Genomic DNA, 20,536 nt, shown 5'->3' with positions numbered 1-20,536 from the left:
AATAATAATAATAATAATAATAATAATAATAATAATAATAATAATATTATTATTATTATTATTATTATTATTATTATTATTATTATTATTATTATTAAAAACTTGTGATCAATAAGTTGGTTCTCATTATTATTATTATTTAAAGACTGGGTCCAACTTATTATTTATTTATTATGGCAAGCTGAGGGACAGCATTACCATCATAGTTGACTTTGAGAAGAATTTGTTCTTGAAAGAAGGAACCGCGAAAGCCCATGGTTGGAAATGGTCTTCCATCTGTTAGGGCTTATAATGATCTGCGACTGGGCGTGCATCTCATCTAGTTGCCACCATCATCTTCTCTAGCACAATCCACTCCACCGTTATTCTTCTTCTTAAAATTCAATCAATACTGTGGATGGCTTCTTCTTCTGCTGCTGCTTCGCAATACCAAGCGTTCCTCAGTTTTGCGAGAGAGACCACTGACAAGGGCTTCATGAACTGCCTTTTGGATGTTCTGAACAAGAAAGGCATCCATGTGATCATGGATACAAAGAGATCAAAGAGCCAAGGGATGATGGACGACCATGTCTGTGGACTCATTGAAGGATCGTTCATCTGCATACCCATACTGTCCAAGTTCTATGCCAAATCAAGGAGGTGCCTGATGGAGCTCACCAAGATGGTGGAGTGCAACAAGCTGATCATTCCTGTCTTCTACAACGTCGATCCTTCTGACATCCGGCATCAAAGAGGAGCATTCGAGGCAGCGACACATGGCCACCAATTGGATGAGAGGACGTCGATGGACTTGGAAAACGCTTTAAGATTTGTGACAGAGATTCCAGGTTTTGATCTCAAGAACGCTTTTGATGGGTACTCTCTCTCTCTCTCTCTCTCTCTCTCTCTCTCTCTCTCTCTCTCTCTCTCTCACACCAAACCTCTTGCCGTCCCTCCCACCACACAACACAACCGTCCCTTGTTCCCGTTCTTCTTTGGGTTGTTTTTGTTTGTGTTTTTGTTTTCCTTTTTTCTGCAAACATTGGTCTCGTGAGACAATAACCTCAGCTTGAAATTAAAGCAGTCATTAGTCAGAGATGGTAGAAAATTTCATGGTATTTCTAACAAGTTTTGATAACACTAATACGGCCAGATCATATTAATATTACTTTTTCATAACCATGATTTGAATATCTCTTTTATTTCTTAAATTGTTCATTACATTTAAAAAGGAAAATTCCCGAGTCATCCGAGTTGACTCCCAAGTTAGAGTTACATGTTAACCAGTTTTTTCTGGTCACAGAATCTTGTATCAAACTTATGAGATTTAATGATGAAAATACTTTTCTGTTCATAGCATGCTCCAAGAGATTTGATCTTGAGAGTTGAGATCTTTTAGTCCAAATCATCCCTTTAAGACCAGACACAAGCTTCTGGTTGTTACTGCTTTATGTTTTTCAGGTGGTACGGTTGAAAGGACCATTTTTCATAGTAATTGTTTCGTCAGTAGATTCTGTGACCATGTCATCCTTTCTCCTACATGACTATATAAAAAATGGTGATTTGATACAGAAAAGGAAAATCATAAAGCTTTCTTTGCTAACATTTTTTTTTTTTTAAACTAGCAGCGATGAGGAAATGCTAATTGACGTGCTTGTTAGAAAGATCCTGTGTATGCTTAATCCTGCTCTAACGGACATGCCTGAACACCCAATTGGTGTTGATTCTCGTGTAGAAGAGGCAATGGAATTGCTTAATACTGAAGCTAATGATGTTCGAATGGTTGGAATTCATGGCATGAAGGGGATAGGAAAGACGACGGTAGCTAAGGCTATCTTCAGCAAAATCTTTAATAGATTTGAAGCAGCTTGTTTTATTGGTAACATCAGTGAAGCATCAAAACAAACCAACGGGTTAGTGCACTTGCGGCGTCAACTTGTTTCTCAAATTCTACGAGACAAAGGTCCAACAAAAACTAGCATGTTTCGAGACATGATCATGATGAAAGAACACTTACATTGCATGCGAATTCTGGTTGTTCTTGATGATGTTGACGATGAAAACCAACTCCTTGCATTAGCAGGCAAAATAGAATGGTTTGGTTTAGGAAGCAGGATCATTATCACAACCAGAGATGTTCAAATACTAAGGTTACATGGCATGAACATAAACGATATGTATCATATCAAAGCATTGAATGATGCTGAATCTCTTCAACTCTTAAGCTGGCATGCTTTTGGAAGATCACAACCAACAGAAGAATACGTAGAGGTCTCCAAGAGAATCGTATCGGCTGCAAATGGGCTACCCTCAGTACTTGAACTGTTAGGCTTTCTCTTATCTGCTAAAACAGGCACAGCTGAATATGAAAACTTGTTGGGCAGATTGAAGCATTTCTTCACTTCTGTTAAATAGAAGGTTTTGTGAACACAATCTATAATGGTAGAGGGTATTTTCCTGAAAAGATTAGCAATTTGTTTTTATTTTTTTATTTTATGTAATACCCAAGAATTTTCTATGAATTTTTAATGACTATTAAATAAATTAAAGTGAAATTTTGTACCAAATATGGTTTGCAATCTTAATTTATGTTTAAATTTCATTTAAATTTTAATTGGCATTGAAATTATATTTTTAATTTAATTTAAGTTTGAATACCCATTTAGAATTAAATTGGGTCTAATTAGGGTATTTAGACCTAGTAGGGACCCAAGTGTGGGTTGCCCAAATGGATCATGAGTTTGAACCCGCTTGAAAAAGAGGATCTAAGTGGGAGGCACAAAAAAGAGTTAGTGGAGTGAGTGGAGGAGTGTGGGGACCACCAATCAGGAGAACCCAAATAGAAGAAGGAAGCTTCCCCCTCTCCTATCTCTAGCCGTCGCCCTCTTTCATGAGTTTCACTCCCTTCCTCTCTCTCTCTCTCTCTCTCTCTCTCTCTCTCTCTCTCTCTCTCTCTCTCTCTCTCTCTCTCTTGCCCTAGGCTACACCACTCGCCCCATAGCCATCTCCCTCTATTCATGTCACCCTCTCTCATCTCACATTACTCTCTCTCTCTCTCAACGCCCTTCACGGTTTTTGGAGAAGAGCTCCATTGATGATTCTTGAAGACACCCTTGACGTGTAGAAGAAGCTCTTCATTGACGTTTCAAGAGAGGTTCTTTCCCAATGATTTTGAGTGGAGCTTATTTCCAACATTTTTTTTATGAAACCCCATTGATGATTTTGGGGAAACTCAAATTCAAGGTATTTGGAGGAGTCTAGCCTTAACGATTTTTGGAGGAGTCAATATCCAACATTTTTTTAGGATTTTCTCATCCCAACAAATTTTGAGGTGTTTGATTCCTACAATTTTAAGATATAAGAAAATACTCTAACGTATGTGTGTAGAGCTCTCAGACATGGAAAGATGATGAGAAGCGTACGAAGAATCGAACTCCATGTAGATAAATGATTGGAGCTTTATCCTATCTCTCTATTACCCGGCCTGATATTTATCATACTATTCATTCTGTTAGTCAATTTCAACATGCACCCACTACAATACATATGATTTATGTAATGAAGATTATTAGATATATTAGAAATTCTATTAAATATAGGTTATTTCTTTCATCTTCTTTCCATGTGAAAGGCGCAAAAGGGAGTTAGTGGAGTGAGCAGAGGAGTGTGGGGACCACCAATTAGGGGAACCCAAATAGAAGGAGAAGGAAGCTTCCCCCTTTCTTATCTCTAGTCATCCGCCTCTTTCATGAGTTTTACTCCCTCACTTTCTCTTTGCTCTTTCTCTCGTGCCTAATCAAACCCTAACCCTATATCAAACTCTAATCACACATACACACTCTCTAAGCTTCTTATCTATTACCTGTCTTGATATTTATCATGTTATTTATTTTATTAGTCAATTTCAGCATGCACCCACTACAGTACATATGAGTGTTGTAATGAGGATTATTAGATATATTAGAAATTCTATTAAGTATGAATTATTTCTTTCATCTTCTTCCCCGTTAGAAGTTATTGCACATTTCAATTCTTATTAGAGGATGTGAATAATAAACGTTCAACCACTAGATCTTGTTCTTTTGTAAGTGATACTCCAATGCATGAAGATACAAGAAGCACTTGAAGGTGGTCTTCACTTTCACTAAAGCAAAGTATCGTGTCATGACGATAATTACGTCTGAATTAGTATAGTTGAGACAATTATTAAAAGACTTCGAGTTCACATTGCAGAACCCTCGAGATTGTGTTATGACAACAAGAATGCAGTATACATTGCAAGCAATTATACATTCCATGAAATAACCAAACACATTGCAATGGATTGTCACTACGCTCATGTAGAATTTCTGAAAAAGACCATCATGTTGTCATATGGTACATATGAGTATCAACTGACGAACTTCACTAAAACGTTTTTGTCACCTAGATTTTACTTCTTACTTGCCAAACTCTCGGTTGTTACACCATGAGTTTGAGAGAAGGTGTTAAGATTTTATATATATATATATATATATATATATATTCTAATGTATGTAAACCGAAATATCCATCAAGGGTATTTTGGTTATTTCACTTTGAAATAAATGGTCAGCCAGTTAAGGGCTAACTGTGTTCCTTTTTATTTTTTATATTTTTCTTTTGCTTACATAGGGATTGAGCATGATAGGGATAGCTCCAACTAATACTTTGTGATTTGGTTGTGTTCTTGTAAGTCCATAAGAAGCACTCATTTGCTCTTGGTCTTGTTTCATTTCATTATGTTATGGTTTCCACTGTGTCTTCATGCTCTTTAGCTGTCTAGGAGCACTGGTGTTGCCAATACACTGCATTGGGTATGGAGTTGGCAGCCTCGTCACCACATTTTAACACCATTCCCAAGTGGTCTTTTGGGCAACCCCAATACTCTACACTATGTTTCGGCAAAACCATATTTTGACAACCCATGAAAATGGTGGTTTCCATGCCAAAGCAAGTTTCCCAAACAGAGCCATTTCACAAAAATGGCAAACATTCAAAGCAGTGTATAAAAAGGTTGTTCAACACCATTCAACCAAATGAAAAAACAGACGACCCCAAGAAAAACAAAAGACAATACAACAACAACTACGCCTTCATCCCAAAACAATTGGGGTCGGTGATATGAACCAACAAAGAAAATCATTTTGGGTCTTCCACATGAATCCTTCTCCTTCAATCATTTCTATCCAATGCCATGTCCTCGGTGAGGTTCAAAGCCTTCACATCCTTTCCTATCATCTTCATCCAAGTCTTCCTAGGCCTACCCCGGCCTCTTTTAACTAATATATTTTCTGGTTTCTCCATCCTTCTAACTGGAGCATCATTAGGCCTTCGCCGAATATGTCCAAACCACCGTAAACGATTCTCTCTCATCTTATTTTCAATGGGTGCAACGTCTACCTTATTACGTATCTCCTTGTTCTGAATCTTATCTTTTATTGTATTTCCACACATTCATCTAAGCATACGCATCTCAGCTACACTCATTTTTTGAATATGATGTCTCTTGGCAGCCCAACATTTTATACCATATAGTAAAGCGGGCCTAATAGTCGTCCTATAAAACTTTCCCTTCAACCGCAATGGCATTATACGATCGCACAACACTCCAGTTGCACTTTTTCATTTCATCCACCCAACCTTTATCCTATAATTTACATCTTCATCAATTTATCCATACTTTTGAATGATAGATCCCAAATATTTGAAACAATCATCCACGGGTATTTCTTGCTCACCAAGCTTCACTACACTCTCATCGCTACTATGTTGCTTACTAAACCGACATTCCATATATTTTGTCTTACTCTTACTCAACTTAAAACCTCTTGCTCCCAATGTTTGTTTCCATAATTCTAACTTAGCATTAACCCCAGCTCTAGACTCATCAATCAAAACAATATCATCAGCAAACAACATACACCACAACACATTTTCTTGAATTGATCTCGTAAGCTCATCCATCACTATAGCAAATAGGAAAGGGCTTAAAGCAGATCCTTGATGTAACCCAACCGTTATAAGAAAATCGGTTGTCACCCCTCCACAAGTGCGGACATTGGTTACTACTCCTTCATACATATCCTTAATTATACTAATGTACTTGAGAGAAACACCTTTTTTCATCATTGTCCACCAGAGAACTGTTAAATTATGTAATCAAACTTGTAATTTCGTATATATATTTTATATATATAAGGTAATACATATACATATATATAATATATGTATATGTATTTACCAATTATATATATAAAATATATATAGTCATAGTAATGGTAGTTTAGGAATTTTACACATATTCTTTTTCGAGAATATGTTTTTTGTATTTTCTTTTTTTCTTTTTTTTTATTTATTTTTGCTTTTGCATTTAATGCATTGTACATGCATTGGGAGGGGCCCAACCCACTAGTCGTTGGACCCCTCCAACGGTCACATTTGTGACCGTTGGAAGGGCTCCAACGACTATGTGGAGCCCCTCCCAAGGCCTCCTCCAAAGCCCTATATATATGGGCAGCTCCTCTTGTATTTCTTGAAGGGATTTGGGATTATAGCCCAACCTCTTTAGTTGTTTATGAATCTTATGAGTGCAATTGCACATTTGTGATTCGGTGTGTTTTGCTTGTTGTGCACAAGTGTTCTTGAGTGTGTATGTTCACACATTTATTTTCAAGGTTATTGTGTTATCAACTAAAGCATCTTGTTGAAGATACTTTTACATGGTATCAAAGCCTCGTTGAAGAAGAAGAATTGCGACTCGCCTTCTTTTGCATTCCTCGGGAAGCGTGCCTTCAAGTTTTTTGAAATCAAAGAGGATCATCTTCTTCGAGCAATATTTTAAGAGCCTCTTTTGTCAAGAAAGACGCAAAAAGTAATTAAGGTACATACTATCTCTTGCATTCTTTCCTCTCTAATGGGCGAAAAAGACTCATTTCTGTCTTGGGTTTAAGCTTAATGGCTCAAACTATCATGTTTGGGCCGGTAATATGGAAGCCCATATTAAAGGAAAGGGGCTTTGGGGTTATGTTCATGGATCCATACCGGAACCGGAACCCAAAATTACCATTGTTGAAGGAGGGGATATTAAGATCCTTGAAGGGGATGAAAGACAAAAGGCCCTTGAAGAGTATTCTAAGAAACATGATGATTGGGAAATGAAGAACTTCAAGATCTTATCTTGGATTTTATCATCCGTTGAGACCAAGATAAATGCCAACATCATCAAATTTAAAAGGGCTTCCGAAGCTTGGGTATATCTTGAGAAAATGTACACCTCAAGAGATCTATCCCACAAGTACTTTCTCCAAAAGAGGGCTTTGACTCTCCAACAAAATGACATGACCATTCGGGAGTACTTTGCCGAATTATCCTCTATTTGGGACGAGCTCGCAATCCTTGAACCTAAATCGAGTGGTGAGGCAATCGAATTAAGGCACAAACAACTTGAAGAAGACCGGTTCTTCAATTTTTTAAATGGCGTTAGACCCGAATTTGAACAAGTTCGGTCCTCTCTTCTCTCCGCCTTCACATCCCCCTCACTCGAAGATGTTATCACCAAGCTAAGTGGTGAAGAAACCCGTATGGGGATTGGCAAAAATAATCCTAGCATTCTTGTTACTTCCTCTACTCAAGAAGATGGTGAAATGGCTAATGCCGTGTCAAGACCGGGAAATAACATGAGGACCTATAGACCTCCTCATTTCAAGAATCAAGGTCAAGGAGGAAATGATCGGTATGGCAAAAGAGACTATAGCAAAGTAACTTGCTATCATTGTAAAGAACCCGGACATATCAAACCCTTGTGTCCTAAATGGAAGAAATTGATTGCAACGGCTATGGCATCTCAAGTTGAAGAACGACCCTCTTTATCAAGTGAGTCTCTTTCTCTTCAACAAATCGTGGAAGCCCTACAACCTCTTCTCAAGGGAGGTACTTCCGGAGCCGCTATGTCATCCTCTTCCCCTGGTAAGACATCTTGGCTTTTAGATTCCGGGGCATCCTTTCACATGACCCCTAGTTATTGCACTCTTTCAAATTTTTCTAAAAATGTTTTTCCATCCTTTGTATCAACCGCGAACGGTACATCTCTTGAGATTAAAGGAATAGGTAATTTTGAAAAACAAGACTTCTTTGTTCCAAAAATTCGTTTTATCCCAAACCTTAACCTAAATCTTCTTTCCGTTTCCCAACTCTCGGACCATGGTTGCGATATAAAATTTTCTTCTAATAAATGTTGGATACAGGATCGCCAGTCCGGGAGATTGATTGGGGAAGGCTCTAGAAGAGGAGACCTTAGATTTTCTTCAAGTTCCCAAGAGTCAATTTTGCAACGTCGTCCAAAACAAAGACATTCATGTATGGCATAAGAGATTGGGTCATCCCAATATTGTTAAAATCTCGTATTTGCCTTTTGTTAAACATCTTTGTAAAAGTGACTTTTTGTGTAATGAATGCATTCTTGGGAAAATGAAATGTTTGCCTTTTCCTCAAAGATCCATGTTTACGACAAAATCATTTGAAATTGTCCATTACGATGTATGGGGACCGGCTCCGGTGATGTCAAAAGGAGGTTTTTCATATTATGTGATCTTTGTGGATGACTATACTAGGTTTTGTTGGATCTATTTCCTTAAACATAAACATGAAGTTTTTTCAACCTTTAAAAGTTTTCACATGATGATTTCAAATCAATTCAATGGATGTTTAAAAATCTTTAGGTCTGACTCTGGAGGAGAATACCTCTCAAATGAATTTAAGAGTTATCTTGAAAATTTTGGAATTCTTCACCAAAAATCATGTCCGAAAACCCCTCAACAAAATGGGTTAGCCGAACGAAAGCACAGGCACATCATTGAAACAACTAGGACTTTACTCATTTCTCAAAACATTCCAAAAAATCTTTGGGCTGAGGCAGCCCTTACCTCTGTGTATCTCATAAACCGACTTCCATCGAAAAATTTAAACAAAATTTCTCCCTTTGAAAATTTGTATGATAAGGAACCTGATTATAGCAGGTTAAGGGTCTTTGGGTGTAAGTGTTTTGTTCTTACTGATAAGAATGACAAACTTTCTCCAAAAGCCATTCCTTGTGCCTTTCTTGGCTATTCTGAAACCCAAAAGGGGTTTCGTTGTTATGATATCAAAAGTGATAAATTGTATGTTTCCAGAAACGTGAGTTTTTTGGAAAATGTTAGTGGATTTGAACGTTGTGACCCCCATAATGAAAATATGGATTATTCTTTTTTATTTGATTTATTGAATAAGGACGATGATACTAGTGATAATGAGTCAGATCAAAGTAACCCAAATGAACTTGAAACCGAGGAAAACATCTCCTTGTCTCCTTCGTCACATCAACCTATTGAATTACCTAGAGACCCTATCACCTACTCTCATAGAGATCAAAACAACTTTAGGAGTGCTCTTGACAGATATAATGATGTCAGTCCCAATGCCTCTCAGAATGAAGTGATCCCTCGTAGAACTGAGAGAAGTAGAAGGCCTCCTTCTAGGTTCATTTCCTATGACTCTTTCTCACCAAGATATAGAGCCTGCCTTAGTGCCATCCACTCATATATAGAACCTAGAAATTTTGAAGAAGCACGTAAATGCCCTGAATGGATTAATGCCATGGACAATGAACTTGAGGCTCTGAGAAGAGCCAAAACTTGGGAATTCCAAAATCTTCCTAAAGGCAAGAAAACAATAGGGTGCAGATGGGTTTTCAAAGTAAAAACTAAAAGTGATGGATCCCTTGAAAGGTATAAAGCTCGCTTGGTTGCAAAAGGATATAGTCAAGAATATGGTATTGACTATGAAGAAACTTTTGCTCCTGTAGCTCGTATGGTCACTGTTCGATGTCTTATAACCGTTGCCTCTATCAACAAATGGAACATCTATCAAATGGATGTGAAAAATGCCTTTTTAAATGGCGATTTAAGCGAAGAAGTCTACATGGATGCTCCTCCTGGAATGGAGACTCCTAAGGGAAAGGTGCTTCGTCTTCAGAAAGCACTCTATGGCCTAAAACAAGCTCCCAAGGCTTGGTATGATAGATTTAACTCTGTTATGATTGAGAATGGTTTTTCCTCTTGTTTTACTGACACTGCTCTATTTGTTAGAAAATCCAATGCAGGGATTGTAATTTTACTTCTGTATGTTGATGACATGCTCATCACTGGGAGTGATTCTAACGGGGTTAAAAGTATAAAATCTATCTTAAAAGATAAATTTGAAATGTCTGACTTGGGTTTTTTAACTTATTTTTTGGGAATTGAAGTGGCATACTCTCTTAGAGGATATTTCTTATCTCAAACTAAGCTTGCTTATGAGATCATTGACAGGTCAGGTATTACAGATGAGAAGCTGTGTGAAACTCCTGCGGTAGTAGGAGCAAAGATGAAAATTGATGATGGAGTTCTCCTGTTGGATCCTACACCCTACAGACAGCTTGTAGGATCTCTGATGTATCTGAGTATTACCAGACCAGATATATCCCATGCAGTCCATACTGCAAGTCAGTTTCAGCATGCGCCTACATCCGTTCAGATGAGTGTCATCTTACGGGTCGTAAGATACATAAAGGGTACTCTAAATAAGGGAGTTTTTCTGTCCTCTTCCTCTGACTTAAAATTGATTGCTTATACTGACTCAGATTGGGAAGGTGACCCAAATAACCGTCACTCTACCACTGCTTTTTGTGTGTTCTTAGGAGACTCACTAATTTTGTGGAGATGCAAGAAGCAACAAAAGGTGTCGTTCTCCTCAACTGAAGCTGAATATCGTGTCATGGCCACTACTACCATGGAGATTGTTTGGATTCACCAACTGCTAGAAGACATGGGGATCAAAATTGAAGGACCCACCAAGCTATGCTGCGACAACAAAAGTGCAATCTACATTGCAAAGAACCACACCTTTCATGAGCGGACTAAACACATCGAAATGGACTGTCACTATGTTCGTGAAGCATATCTCCGAGGAGTTATCGATCTTCCTTATGTCACGTCCGAATATCAGTTGGCAGATTTCTTTACTAAAGCCTTGTGCGCTCCGCGGTTCAACTTCCTTCTTGGCAAACTATCGGTCATCTTGCCCTAAGTTTGAGGGGGGGTGTTAAATTATGTAATCAAACTTGTAATTTCGTATATATATTTTATATATATAAGGTAATACATATACATATATATAATATATGTATATGTATTTACCAATTATATATATAAAATATATATAGTCATAGTAAGGGTAGTTTAGGAATTTTACACATTCTTTTTCGAGAATATGTTTTTTGTATTTTCTTTTTTTCTTTTTTTTTATTTATTTTTGCTTTTGCATTTAATGCATTATACATGCATTGGGAGGGGCCCAACCCACTAGTCGTTGGACCCCTCCAACGGTCACATTTGTGACCGTTGGAGGGGCTCCAACGACTATGTGGAGCCCCTCCCAAGGCCTCCTTCAAAGCCCTATATATATGGGCAGCTCCTCTTGTATTTCTTGAAGGGATTTGGGATTATAGCCCAACCTCTTTAGTTGTTTATGAATCTTATGAGTGCAATTGCACATTTGTGATTCGGTGTGTTGTGCTTGTTGTGCACAAGTGTTCTTGAGTGTGTATGTTCACACATTTATTTTCAAGGTTATTGTGTTATCAACTAAAGTATCTTGTTGAAGATACTTTTACAAGAACGTCCCTAGGTACTCGATCATAAAAACAAAAGACAATGACCCTAAAAAAATTCATAAAAACTGCATACCTATTCCAACACTCTACAATGTCTCGGCATACATTTCTTAAAAAGGTGGTCTACAGGCCTACTTCTCAAGTTTCACAATTCAACATCCAGCAATTGTACTCAACCTGAAAAGACCTTACGCTAAAAAGAAAATCAAAGAAAGAAATGCAAACCATACCAAAAGCTTTTCTCCACCAAAAAGAAAAACAAATGAAAGAAATGCAAACTAAAACTATGTACAAGCCAATGCCAAAGAATTTTCTCCACCAAACAATCAAATGAAAATCAAAGAAAAGCCCATCATCCAAGAAACAAACGGTTGAGGCAAAAACTTTTTAAAGAGTTTGCCAACTCTAAAAATCTTCTTTATCAAAACTTACAACACAAAGCATGATAACATGCTATAGTTTAAAGTTTAAAAACTTGCAAGTCTGAAACTTGAGTTAACACAAGACTGAGGGCCAGAAAGAGGCAAAAACAGACATTGTTAAATATTACAAAAAGGCACCAACAAATGTAGCAAAAAATAGTGATAGTAAGCCCACGGAGTTTTACACTGCCAAGACAGTGATCGTAAGTATGGCGGGCAGAGCCAGAGCGGCTAGGTCTCTGTCCGCTGATCCTGGGGGCCGGTTTCTCCATGTAAATATAAAAAAAAATGTAGCAAAAAACCAAAACTTGCAAATAAATTTCACACCTCAGTTTGAATAACCAGTGAAAACATAGCAAGGAACCAATTAAAGAACCAACAAAAGTAGCAAAAAACGAACTTAACAACTTAAATGGAATAATTAGTGGAAACACATCAAGAAACCAATTAAAACACCGACAAAAGTAGCAACAGACCAACTTAGAGAGAAAACTATAACTGCTAGAAAAATCAATGAAAGCAATAGCAAGGAACCAACCACCACCACCGACTGTGGAAGATAAACTGCGACATGAATCATTACACTAATTAAAATAAATAAAAATAGAACCCAAAATATCATCAGAAAAATTAACATAGACAATACCACCACCACATGAAAACATAAAGTGAGTAATCTGAAGACCATAATAGCACCCAACATTTAAGACATAAAACCAGCTAATGTTATTTCAGCTGCACCATGCATAATCGGAAACCGCTGCAATCAAGAACGTAAAAACAAACCAATTCTTGTGTTTTTACTTGGAGAAACTGCCCCAGGATCAGAGACCTAGCCGTGCTGGTCTATCTGTCGTACTTACGGTCACTGTCTTGACAGTGTATAACTCTGAGGGCTTACACCTTGCCCCCAGGAAGTCGCCACGCTTCGGCTTGCACACGGGGTGGCACTCATGGGATTTGAACCTAGACCACCTGCCTGTAATGAAAAGAGGCGGAAGCACCAATATAGCAAAAGCACTCTTTAAGAGTGACACCAAGAGCCAAGAACACAAACACTAGAGGTGTACACACAAAACTCACAAAAGTAGAAAATGACTTAAAGTCATAAGTTGAATATTAATGAAGAAAGAAAGAGAGGGGTGAAAAACCCATGCTTTACAAGAGGAGAGACCTCCTCTATTTATAGAGGAGGGAGTGCCAAGGAAGGGACCACAAGGGGCTCCCATGTAGTCGTTGGAGCCCCAACGACTACATGTGTGGGGCCCTTGTGGTCTTACAAAAAGGAAAAAATAAAAAAGAAAAAAGAGAAAAGAAAGAAAGGAAAAAAGAAAAAAGTAAAAGCAAAAAAAGGTACATGTGGTTTTACAAGAATACCCCTATTGGGTATTTCAACAAATGGAAAAATGTATATATATACATATATGTATATATATACGTATGTATATATATAAGTATATGTATATATATATATATACATATTTTAACACTGCCAAGGGCCTAGGCCCCATCCCACTATGCCAAACCACTATGAATTAACAAACCAATTCTATACAAACCACTATGAATAAAAAAAAAACAAAGAAAGAAAGAAAAACTAACAACAGAATGTCCTTGGCCAAACATAAGGCAAAACAGTTCCTTTACTACAAAATACCCATCCTGTTTAGCAAAATCACTGTTATACTAATTTATTGCCAAAATAATTCAAAAAACATCAACAAGATTCAAAAAATTTCTTGGAAAAGAAAAGAACAAGAGCTTGAACAGATTTTGCAAGATACTTGTATTTCTGATGAGATAACAGGATAAGATTCATATGCTTACATTAGAATTGTATTAGCTCCTGTTTGTCTTGTGGAGCCACGCACTGCCAGAGTGAACAATATGCTGGAATGTCAGCCGCTGTAACCCCAAGAGCAGATAGGTTGCGTCCATATTCTTGATGGATAACGAAAAGAAAAAAAACAAATAAGTAATACATTGACCAACTCAGGCATGTGTATGCGTGTGCATGTGTAGGTAGATACAAACATAATGTTGTATACCTATACATATACACTTCAGTGAGGAATGAAGAAGCAACTTGCACATGATATATCTCATGTTATGCCGCCTAATAAGATATTCTTTGGTACCTGAATATCCAAAAATAACTGCATGCAGATCTTATCTGTGTCAGATATATTGGTTTCTGATGCATCTGAGCTTGCACCAGCACGTCTTTGAGCACCTTGCCTAATCCTCAGAAGTGATGACTCAGTTTTCCTTGCCTAGAGAACAAAACCAAGCTCTTATACATGAAACAGTTCACAGAAACAAAGGATAGATCCATAAATACGCCCTTATTCAGATCCTTTAAGGACTTGTTCATACTAACCACACTAACAAGATCCCCAGCCAACTCATTGTAGCGATTAGTTATCTTTTCGGCAGCACCAACAAGTAGTGCTCTTCTAGTTTTTTCATTCAAATATGATGCTCGCCCTCCCTCGAGAAAAGACTACATGCAAATAAATACTAATAAGATGACATACATATCTAGCAGATGGAAGCTGCTGCACACAAAAAGCCAGATACTTCTCCCAAGCCGTCAATGTCACATTTAAGGGAGAACCAGATTAAAATTAATTAAATAGAAAAAGAAAAGGAACTGCAATAGAGGGCTAAGATAAAAACATATGTTGCACAATCAGAAGCACTTTAGACTTTAATACAAGACAAAAAAGTACAATTACAACTACTACAAAGACAATTTTGTTTGGCACAAAAGGTTAAGGTTTCATCATCTGAAACTTCACATGATTACATAACAAGCTTCCGGAGAGCAACCAGATGCCCAAAAAAAATACTACTAATACAGATTCACTTGGCTTCGAGGGAAGAGAAATAACCCAGCATTTATATCACTGAAGGATTCTTATCCAAATGCATGAGCCATCATATCAACCAATTAAACTAAAGCTGATAACAAGATCAAATTAAAGCAAATATATAAACACATATTGACAAATGTTGAAGTGTTGAAACATAAAAAGGATATTGGTAAACACAATGCACAAAGAATACCATACCTTCAGAGGCCGTAAAACTCCTGATACATAAGGCGAGTGTCTTACAGGGGGTGGTTTATTTGTCATTCTATACGTTGCAGTTATTCCCTTAAGCTGCCTCAAGTCCTACAACATAATTTTAAGCTTGATGTCAGGAAAAAAAGAAAAATCTAAACCCTTTAAGAACAAAAATTCTCACTGTTGGAATCAATGTTGTTAGAGGTGTACGCTTCAAGCCTTGAAGTGTACGCCTCAAAGCGTTGCCCAGTCCTCATGTCTCGGAACGCAGGCTTGAAGCACATGGGTTCCTGAAGTGTGTGCTTTAAACCATGAAGCATATGCCTCAACCTTGAGGCGCAGCTCAAAGTGAGGCCTGTGCTTCTTGCTCATGGCCAAATGATGGGTCAAACCCCTCATTTGGCTAACATCTAACATACAAAACATAATAAGGGACATGTGGCATCAGTTTTCTGAAAGACAGCCCATCGACCTCTTCCTTTTCTGTTCTTTGCTGAGACTGGAAGTTTTATAACTTCATATTGACTGTTGGTATCAGAAACAAGGATGATCATGATAGAGACAATTTTCATATAGAAATCGGTCCATGTGGCAAAATAGAAAGTAGGAAAGCTTTACCATATGGTTTATAGTATGATGGCTGTGACCACAAACTCAGCCATGACATCAGCACTCATTTAACATGAGACATCACTTAAAACATGACCAGGTTCATGAAATTTCCAAGTTTCTGCAAATACAATTGGAATTCATGAACTTGGTCACATGTTATAATGCATCTCACGCCCACTGCCCACATTTCATAAAATTTGCATATATATGTGATTGCATGACTCTGTTTTACATGAATTTATTGTTTTTTTTACTTCTTATTTTATTAAAAAACTGAGCATTTACTTCTCTCTCAAAAAAATAACAAATTTTTTTGACAAGGGGAGCAATTTGTGTTGAACATTGAAAACGTCCACAATATGTTTTGTAAGATAAGAGCTCCTTGTACATATGGACATACAAATATAAAAATCATGTTAAATAGAAGGGGGTAGCAAACTACCAACCTCCACAGACTTCTCGACAAGGGCTTCAATCATAGTATCCATAACTGCAGGTGCCAAATCCCCCAAATATTTTCCTGCTTGTGTGATGCTTCTCTTTACTTGGGCAAGCACTTCAGCAGGGCAAGCAGCAAGAAGGTCAAGCACTCGCTCCAAAATATCACCAGTAATATCAGAGACTAAAACACCAAGATCATGCAATACCTGGAAATTCAAAAAGAAAGCCAAATTATCAATTATTAGCAATCCAACTAAACAGCGATAACAATGTTTTGCCCTCCAGGATTCTTCAAATTCAGCTTTTCACCTAAAAAACCTTTTTTGAACAAAATAGCAAACGAAAAACCTGCCTAATCATATGGCTAAACTGAGTGACCTGAACACTATAACAGCAATCTGTTCTTAAAATAATGTACATATCTGAACCTACAAAAACTTAAGAAGCAATGCTCAAAATACAAAAAAATACTTACAAATAGAATCACACTTACATAAATAAAATCATCTGGGATGGCAGCAAGGCCCCATTCACCACCAGAAACTGAGCTTGCACTACCCTTCTTACGAACAGCAAGTCCAGATGACAACCAAGTCGAATATCTGCATCCAAAAAAATGTGCTTAGGACAGGCATCTTGCAAATTCATAAAAACAGCAGTTTCCTAGTAAAAGCTGATGTTTGAGGGGACCTTGATACAAGTTGCAGTGACAATCTAAGAAACTTGTCTGAGCAAGAAATCACAAGAACATCCTCTTTCCAGCAGGTTCTCAAGCTTTCCATAAGCACAAGACTTTGGTTTAGTGTCAAACCTCCAGTATTGTTCTCACTAGAATGTGAATTTAGAATTGGGGTGATGGTAGCTACCATCAGAGCAGAGTCCAAAGCTGAAGCTATTTCCTGAAATCTAATGTATTTGCAGAGGTATCATTCTAGTGAAAAAAGAAGCCCATGCTTAGAAAAGGTATTAACTACTGAAAACCATGAATCTATCATGTACCTCAAGGAGAAATAGACCCCAATATTCCATTGTTTCATGAACTCTGCATAGACAGGCCGAGAATGAAAGCCAACAACAGCAGCACAAGAACATCCTCTTTCCAGCAGGTTCTCAAGCTTTCCATAAGCACAAGACTTTGGTTTAGTGTCAAACCTCCAGTATTGTTCTCAATAGAATGTGAATTTAGAATTGGGGTGATGGTAGCTACCATCAGAGCAGAGTCCAAAGCTGAAGCTATTTCCTGAAATCTAATGTATTTGCAGAGGTATCATTCTAGTGAAAAAAGAAGCCCATGCTTAGAAAAGGTATTAACTACTGAAAACCATGAATCTATCATGTACCTCAAGGAGAAATAGACCCCAATATTCCATTGTTTCATGAACTCTGCATAGACAGGCCGAGAACGAAAGCCAACAACAGCAGATCTGGACGGGCAGTAGCCTTACATGACAAATGGAACTTATCAATAAGAAATATTTATAGATTAATGCTATTAATAATTGGCATGCATGAGTTGCCTTAATGAGACCTACGATTAATGAAACTTTAATGAAATACAAGTCTTCCTCTTCAATAACTTACCTTCAAGATATGCCAAGAAGTCCAGGCTTGATTTATAGTTTTTCAAAAACACTGTAGGCTTCCCAGGAGATAACGCCCCTGGTTTTCCCTTTTGAATTGCAAGAAGCACCTCCTTTAGTATAGAGTTGGCCAAGAAGTTAAACACATGCAGACCTGAGTTTGCTGAACTACAATAAAAGGTAACCAGTGAGGACATGGTGAAAGATCACATTATCTTCACCCAACAAACACCATAACTCAAAGGAAAAGGCAAGCTGCTAATGGATTATCTCCAAGAAACAAAGATGACAATAACATACCTGTGGCAGCAATATCCAGTAAAAATTTGCAATCTTTTCTAATAAGTTCCTTGATTTGCTGGTAATCTTCCTCTAACTCATCTGAGGAAGCACCATCAACCAGCAATAAAGGGCTTTGAGGGATAAGTTGCTGAATCAATGGGGATACCACAGTTGAACGAAAAATTTCTTCAGCTCCTTCAGTATTATCAATAGCAGCATATGCACGTAAACAATTGTAAATTGCACTTGCATCCTGATGTTCAAGTGCAGCTACAAAGCAATGACCTAAGCTATTCTCTATTGATGAACTAGCACTTTGAATTCGTGACTCCATGTTTTGGATGAAGGGAAGATTCTGCACTGCCACAGTATAGAACAGATATAAGAAAATACAGTATAAGCTCCACAGAATTAGATAATCGTGAATGGAAATGGAGTAGGGGAACCAGAGAAAAGAAAACCACCTAAAAAGAAATACTCTTAAACACTGTAATAAAACAGCAAGCTTTTGTAAACACTTACCGCATGCAAAACAATCAATGAAGATAAAATAAAGAACAACAATAGCTGCTACAGTCAGAACCAAAATGCATAATCCCATATCATATAATTTGGATGAAAGGTGAATTTGTTCAAGAATAAAAAAAAAAGAATTTTGAAGAGCAGACATCTTAAGTTTGTGAATATTGCAGATGATGATTCAGCAAAGATCTCCATATCACCGATTCAAAGGGGAAGAACAAGAAAATGTGGCGCCCAATGAGGTAACCTTTGTAGAATTTTGTGATACGAAGAATCCTGAAGTAGAACACTGTCTTGACATGATCCACAATCACCAAAATGTTTCTGCTAATCCTCAAAGGAGACTTAGGACACCACATACAATAAGGCAAGATGGTGAAAGCAAAATTAACAGATAGGCGAAAGCAAAAGGAACAGATAGGATAGAAGGCTGAAGAAAACCAAATGCCAAAAAATATTAGGCAATCTATCCACACTAATCATCGTATTTGAAGACAGACAATTTCAGAACTTTGCATAGATTTTCAAGATTTTCAAGGGTGAAATATTAAAGAACAAGAAATGACGTCAAAGCAAAGGAGATAAGAGAAGGATGAGAGTTGTGGCAGAAAAAAGTATGCAACTTATTAGAAATAAGGACTAGGGGATTGCAGATAAACATGGAATGTGTTGACTCCTGGAAAATGACATTTTCATGTATTCTTTCTTTATTCACTAACAAAAGATTATCCTTTCACACACACATGCACAAACTTGTGCACACACATACGTGTATGTATATATAATGAACAAAGACTTATATAGAACCAAAGGACCATTTTTGTAAGATCAGTAATAGTATTGTTAAAATATGTGTATTATCGTCATTTGTAATCTCGTATATATTTATATTCATATATATAGATACATATACATATATATATATATATGTATATATATATATATATCTATATATATATATGAATATAAATATATATTCTTTATTCGAGTAAAAGGGTATTTCTGTAAATTCCTGTTTTGCGCATATTCCACTTTGGAATATTGCTTGTAATTTACCATTTTTATTTTTTATTTTTCTTATTTTTTCCCTTTTTTATTTTCAACTTTTGTGCCACATGGGGAGGCTCCCCAAAGAGTCGTTGGGGGCTCCCAACGACTCTCTTGGGAGCCCCCTTTGTGGCTCCTTTTCTTGCTTATAAATAGGGGCTCTCCCCTTTGTATTTTGAACATTCTTGAGGGAGCTTATGCTCCATTGTAATGGGGTTTTTACCCCTTCTCCATTATTCTTCAATGATATGCAACTTATGACTTTATGTCATATTTTTCCTTTTTATGGGTTTTATGTGTTAGCACATTATGTGCTTATGTTGTTTCCCTTTAATGGGTATATTTGCACTCCACGTGCATAAGTATGGGTTCATTATTGAACCCAATGTATTCCAAGACACTTTCTAACATGGTATCAAAGCAAGGTTGAGATCGAGTTGCTCTTTGATGCATCGGGAAGCGTGGTATTCAAGAATTTGTTAAAGAAAACTGGTGAAGTATTCATTTCTCTCTATTGTCTTTCTTATAGTTATTCGGTATGCATTCTATTTCTTTGAGTATTATATGAAGAATGGAATATGTTCTTTTCTTTGTGTGTGATTTTTGTCATTATGTCTTTTTTGAGTTTCTTGCTACTCCATTGAATCGTTTTCGTATGTTTTTCTTTGAAAAACTTTAAATGATAACTTGTTTGGCGAAAAATTAGATATATGATTGCTCAAAACTTGCTTTAATGGGTCGGTAAAAATTTATGACCGTTGGAACTTTGAGTTTACATTTTAAACCTAACCTTGTTTATGAAAATACCTTTATATGAATGTTTAGTCTTTAAAGAAAGGTATGTTAAGATTAAAATGCTTGTGAAATATAGTT

The 20,536-nt window shown here is 37.1% G+C and overlaps 2 protein-coding genes across 3 annotated transcripts in view; one reads left to right on the top strand and one right to left on the bottom strand.

Moving 5' to 3' along the window:
- Positions 1-227: 227 nt before the first annotated feature.
- LOC149844882 (disease resistance protein Roq1-like) lies at positions 228-2,546 on the top strand. 2 transcript variants are annotated; one of them, XM_089995342.1, is made up of 2 exons: positions 228-855; positions 1,608-2,546. In XM_089995342.1, the coding sequence occupies exons 1-2, from the start codon at positions 398-400 to the stop codon at positions 2,392-2,394; spliced, it is 1,245 nt and encodes a 414-aa protein (XP_089851468.1). In that variant the 5' UTR covers positions 228-397; the 3' UTR covers positions 2,395-2,546. The 2 variants fall into 2 exon arrangements, with proteins under 2 accessions (XP_089851468.1, XP_089851467.1); XM_089995341.1 differs by having other exon boundaries at positions 1,605-2,546.
- Positions 2,547-13,595: 11,049 nt separating this feature from the next.
- LOC149844881 (conserved oligomeric Golgi complex subunit 2-like) overlaps positions 13,596-20,536 on the bottom strand; it is a 32,249-nt gene continuing 25,308 nt past the window's right edge. The window contains exons 3-12 of the mRNA XM_089995340.1: positions 18,113-18,449; positions 17,814-17,975; positions 17,573-17,672; positions 16,923-17,138; positions 16,726-16,834; positions 16,238-16,438; positions 15,183-15,287; positions 14,489-14,611; positions 14,251-14,381; positions 13,596-14,054 (exon numbers count right to left, since the gene is read on the bottom strand). Of these exons, the coding sequence (XP_089851466.1) occupies positions 13,937-14,054; positions 14,251-14,381; positions 14,489-14,611; positions 15,183-15,287; positions 16,238-16,438; positions 16,726-16,834; positions 16,923-17,138; positions 17,573-17,672; positions 17,814-17,975; positions 18,113-18,449 (1,602 nt within the window). The 3' untranslated portion in view covers positions 13,596-13,936. The remainder of the gene's footprint in view (positions 14,055-14,250; positions 14,382-14,488; positions 14,612-15,182; positions 15,288-16,237; positions 16,439-16,725; positions 16,835-16,922; positions 17,139-17,572; positions 17,673-17,813; positions 17,976-18,112; positions 18,450-20,536) is intronic.

This window comes from Nuphar pumila, chromosome 2, assembly GCF_984573655.1.
Source record: "Nuphar pumila chromosome 2, dmNupPumi1.hap1.1, whole genome shotgun sequence".
In the NCBI taxonomy this organism is placed as follows: Eukaryota; Viridiplantae; Streptophyta; class Magnoliopsida; order Nymphaeales; family Nymphaeaceae; genus Nuphar; species Nuphar pumila.
Note: the sequence above shows the minus strand (reverse complement) of the source record. Positions and strands in the feature narration are given on the sequence as shown.

Coding starts and splice junctions, on each gene's coding strand:
- LOC149844882 (XM_089995341.1), top strand. CDS start 398: ATGGCTTCTTCTTCTGCTGCTGCTTCGCAATACCAAGCGTTCCTCAGT. Junction 856..1,604: donor CTCAAGAACGCTTTTGATGG/GTACTCTCTCTC, acceptor TTTTTAAACTAG/CAGCGATGAGGAAATGCTAA.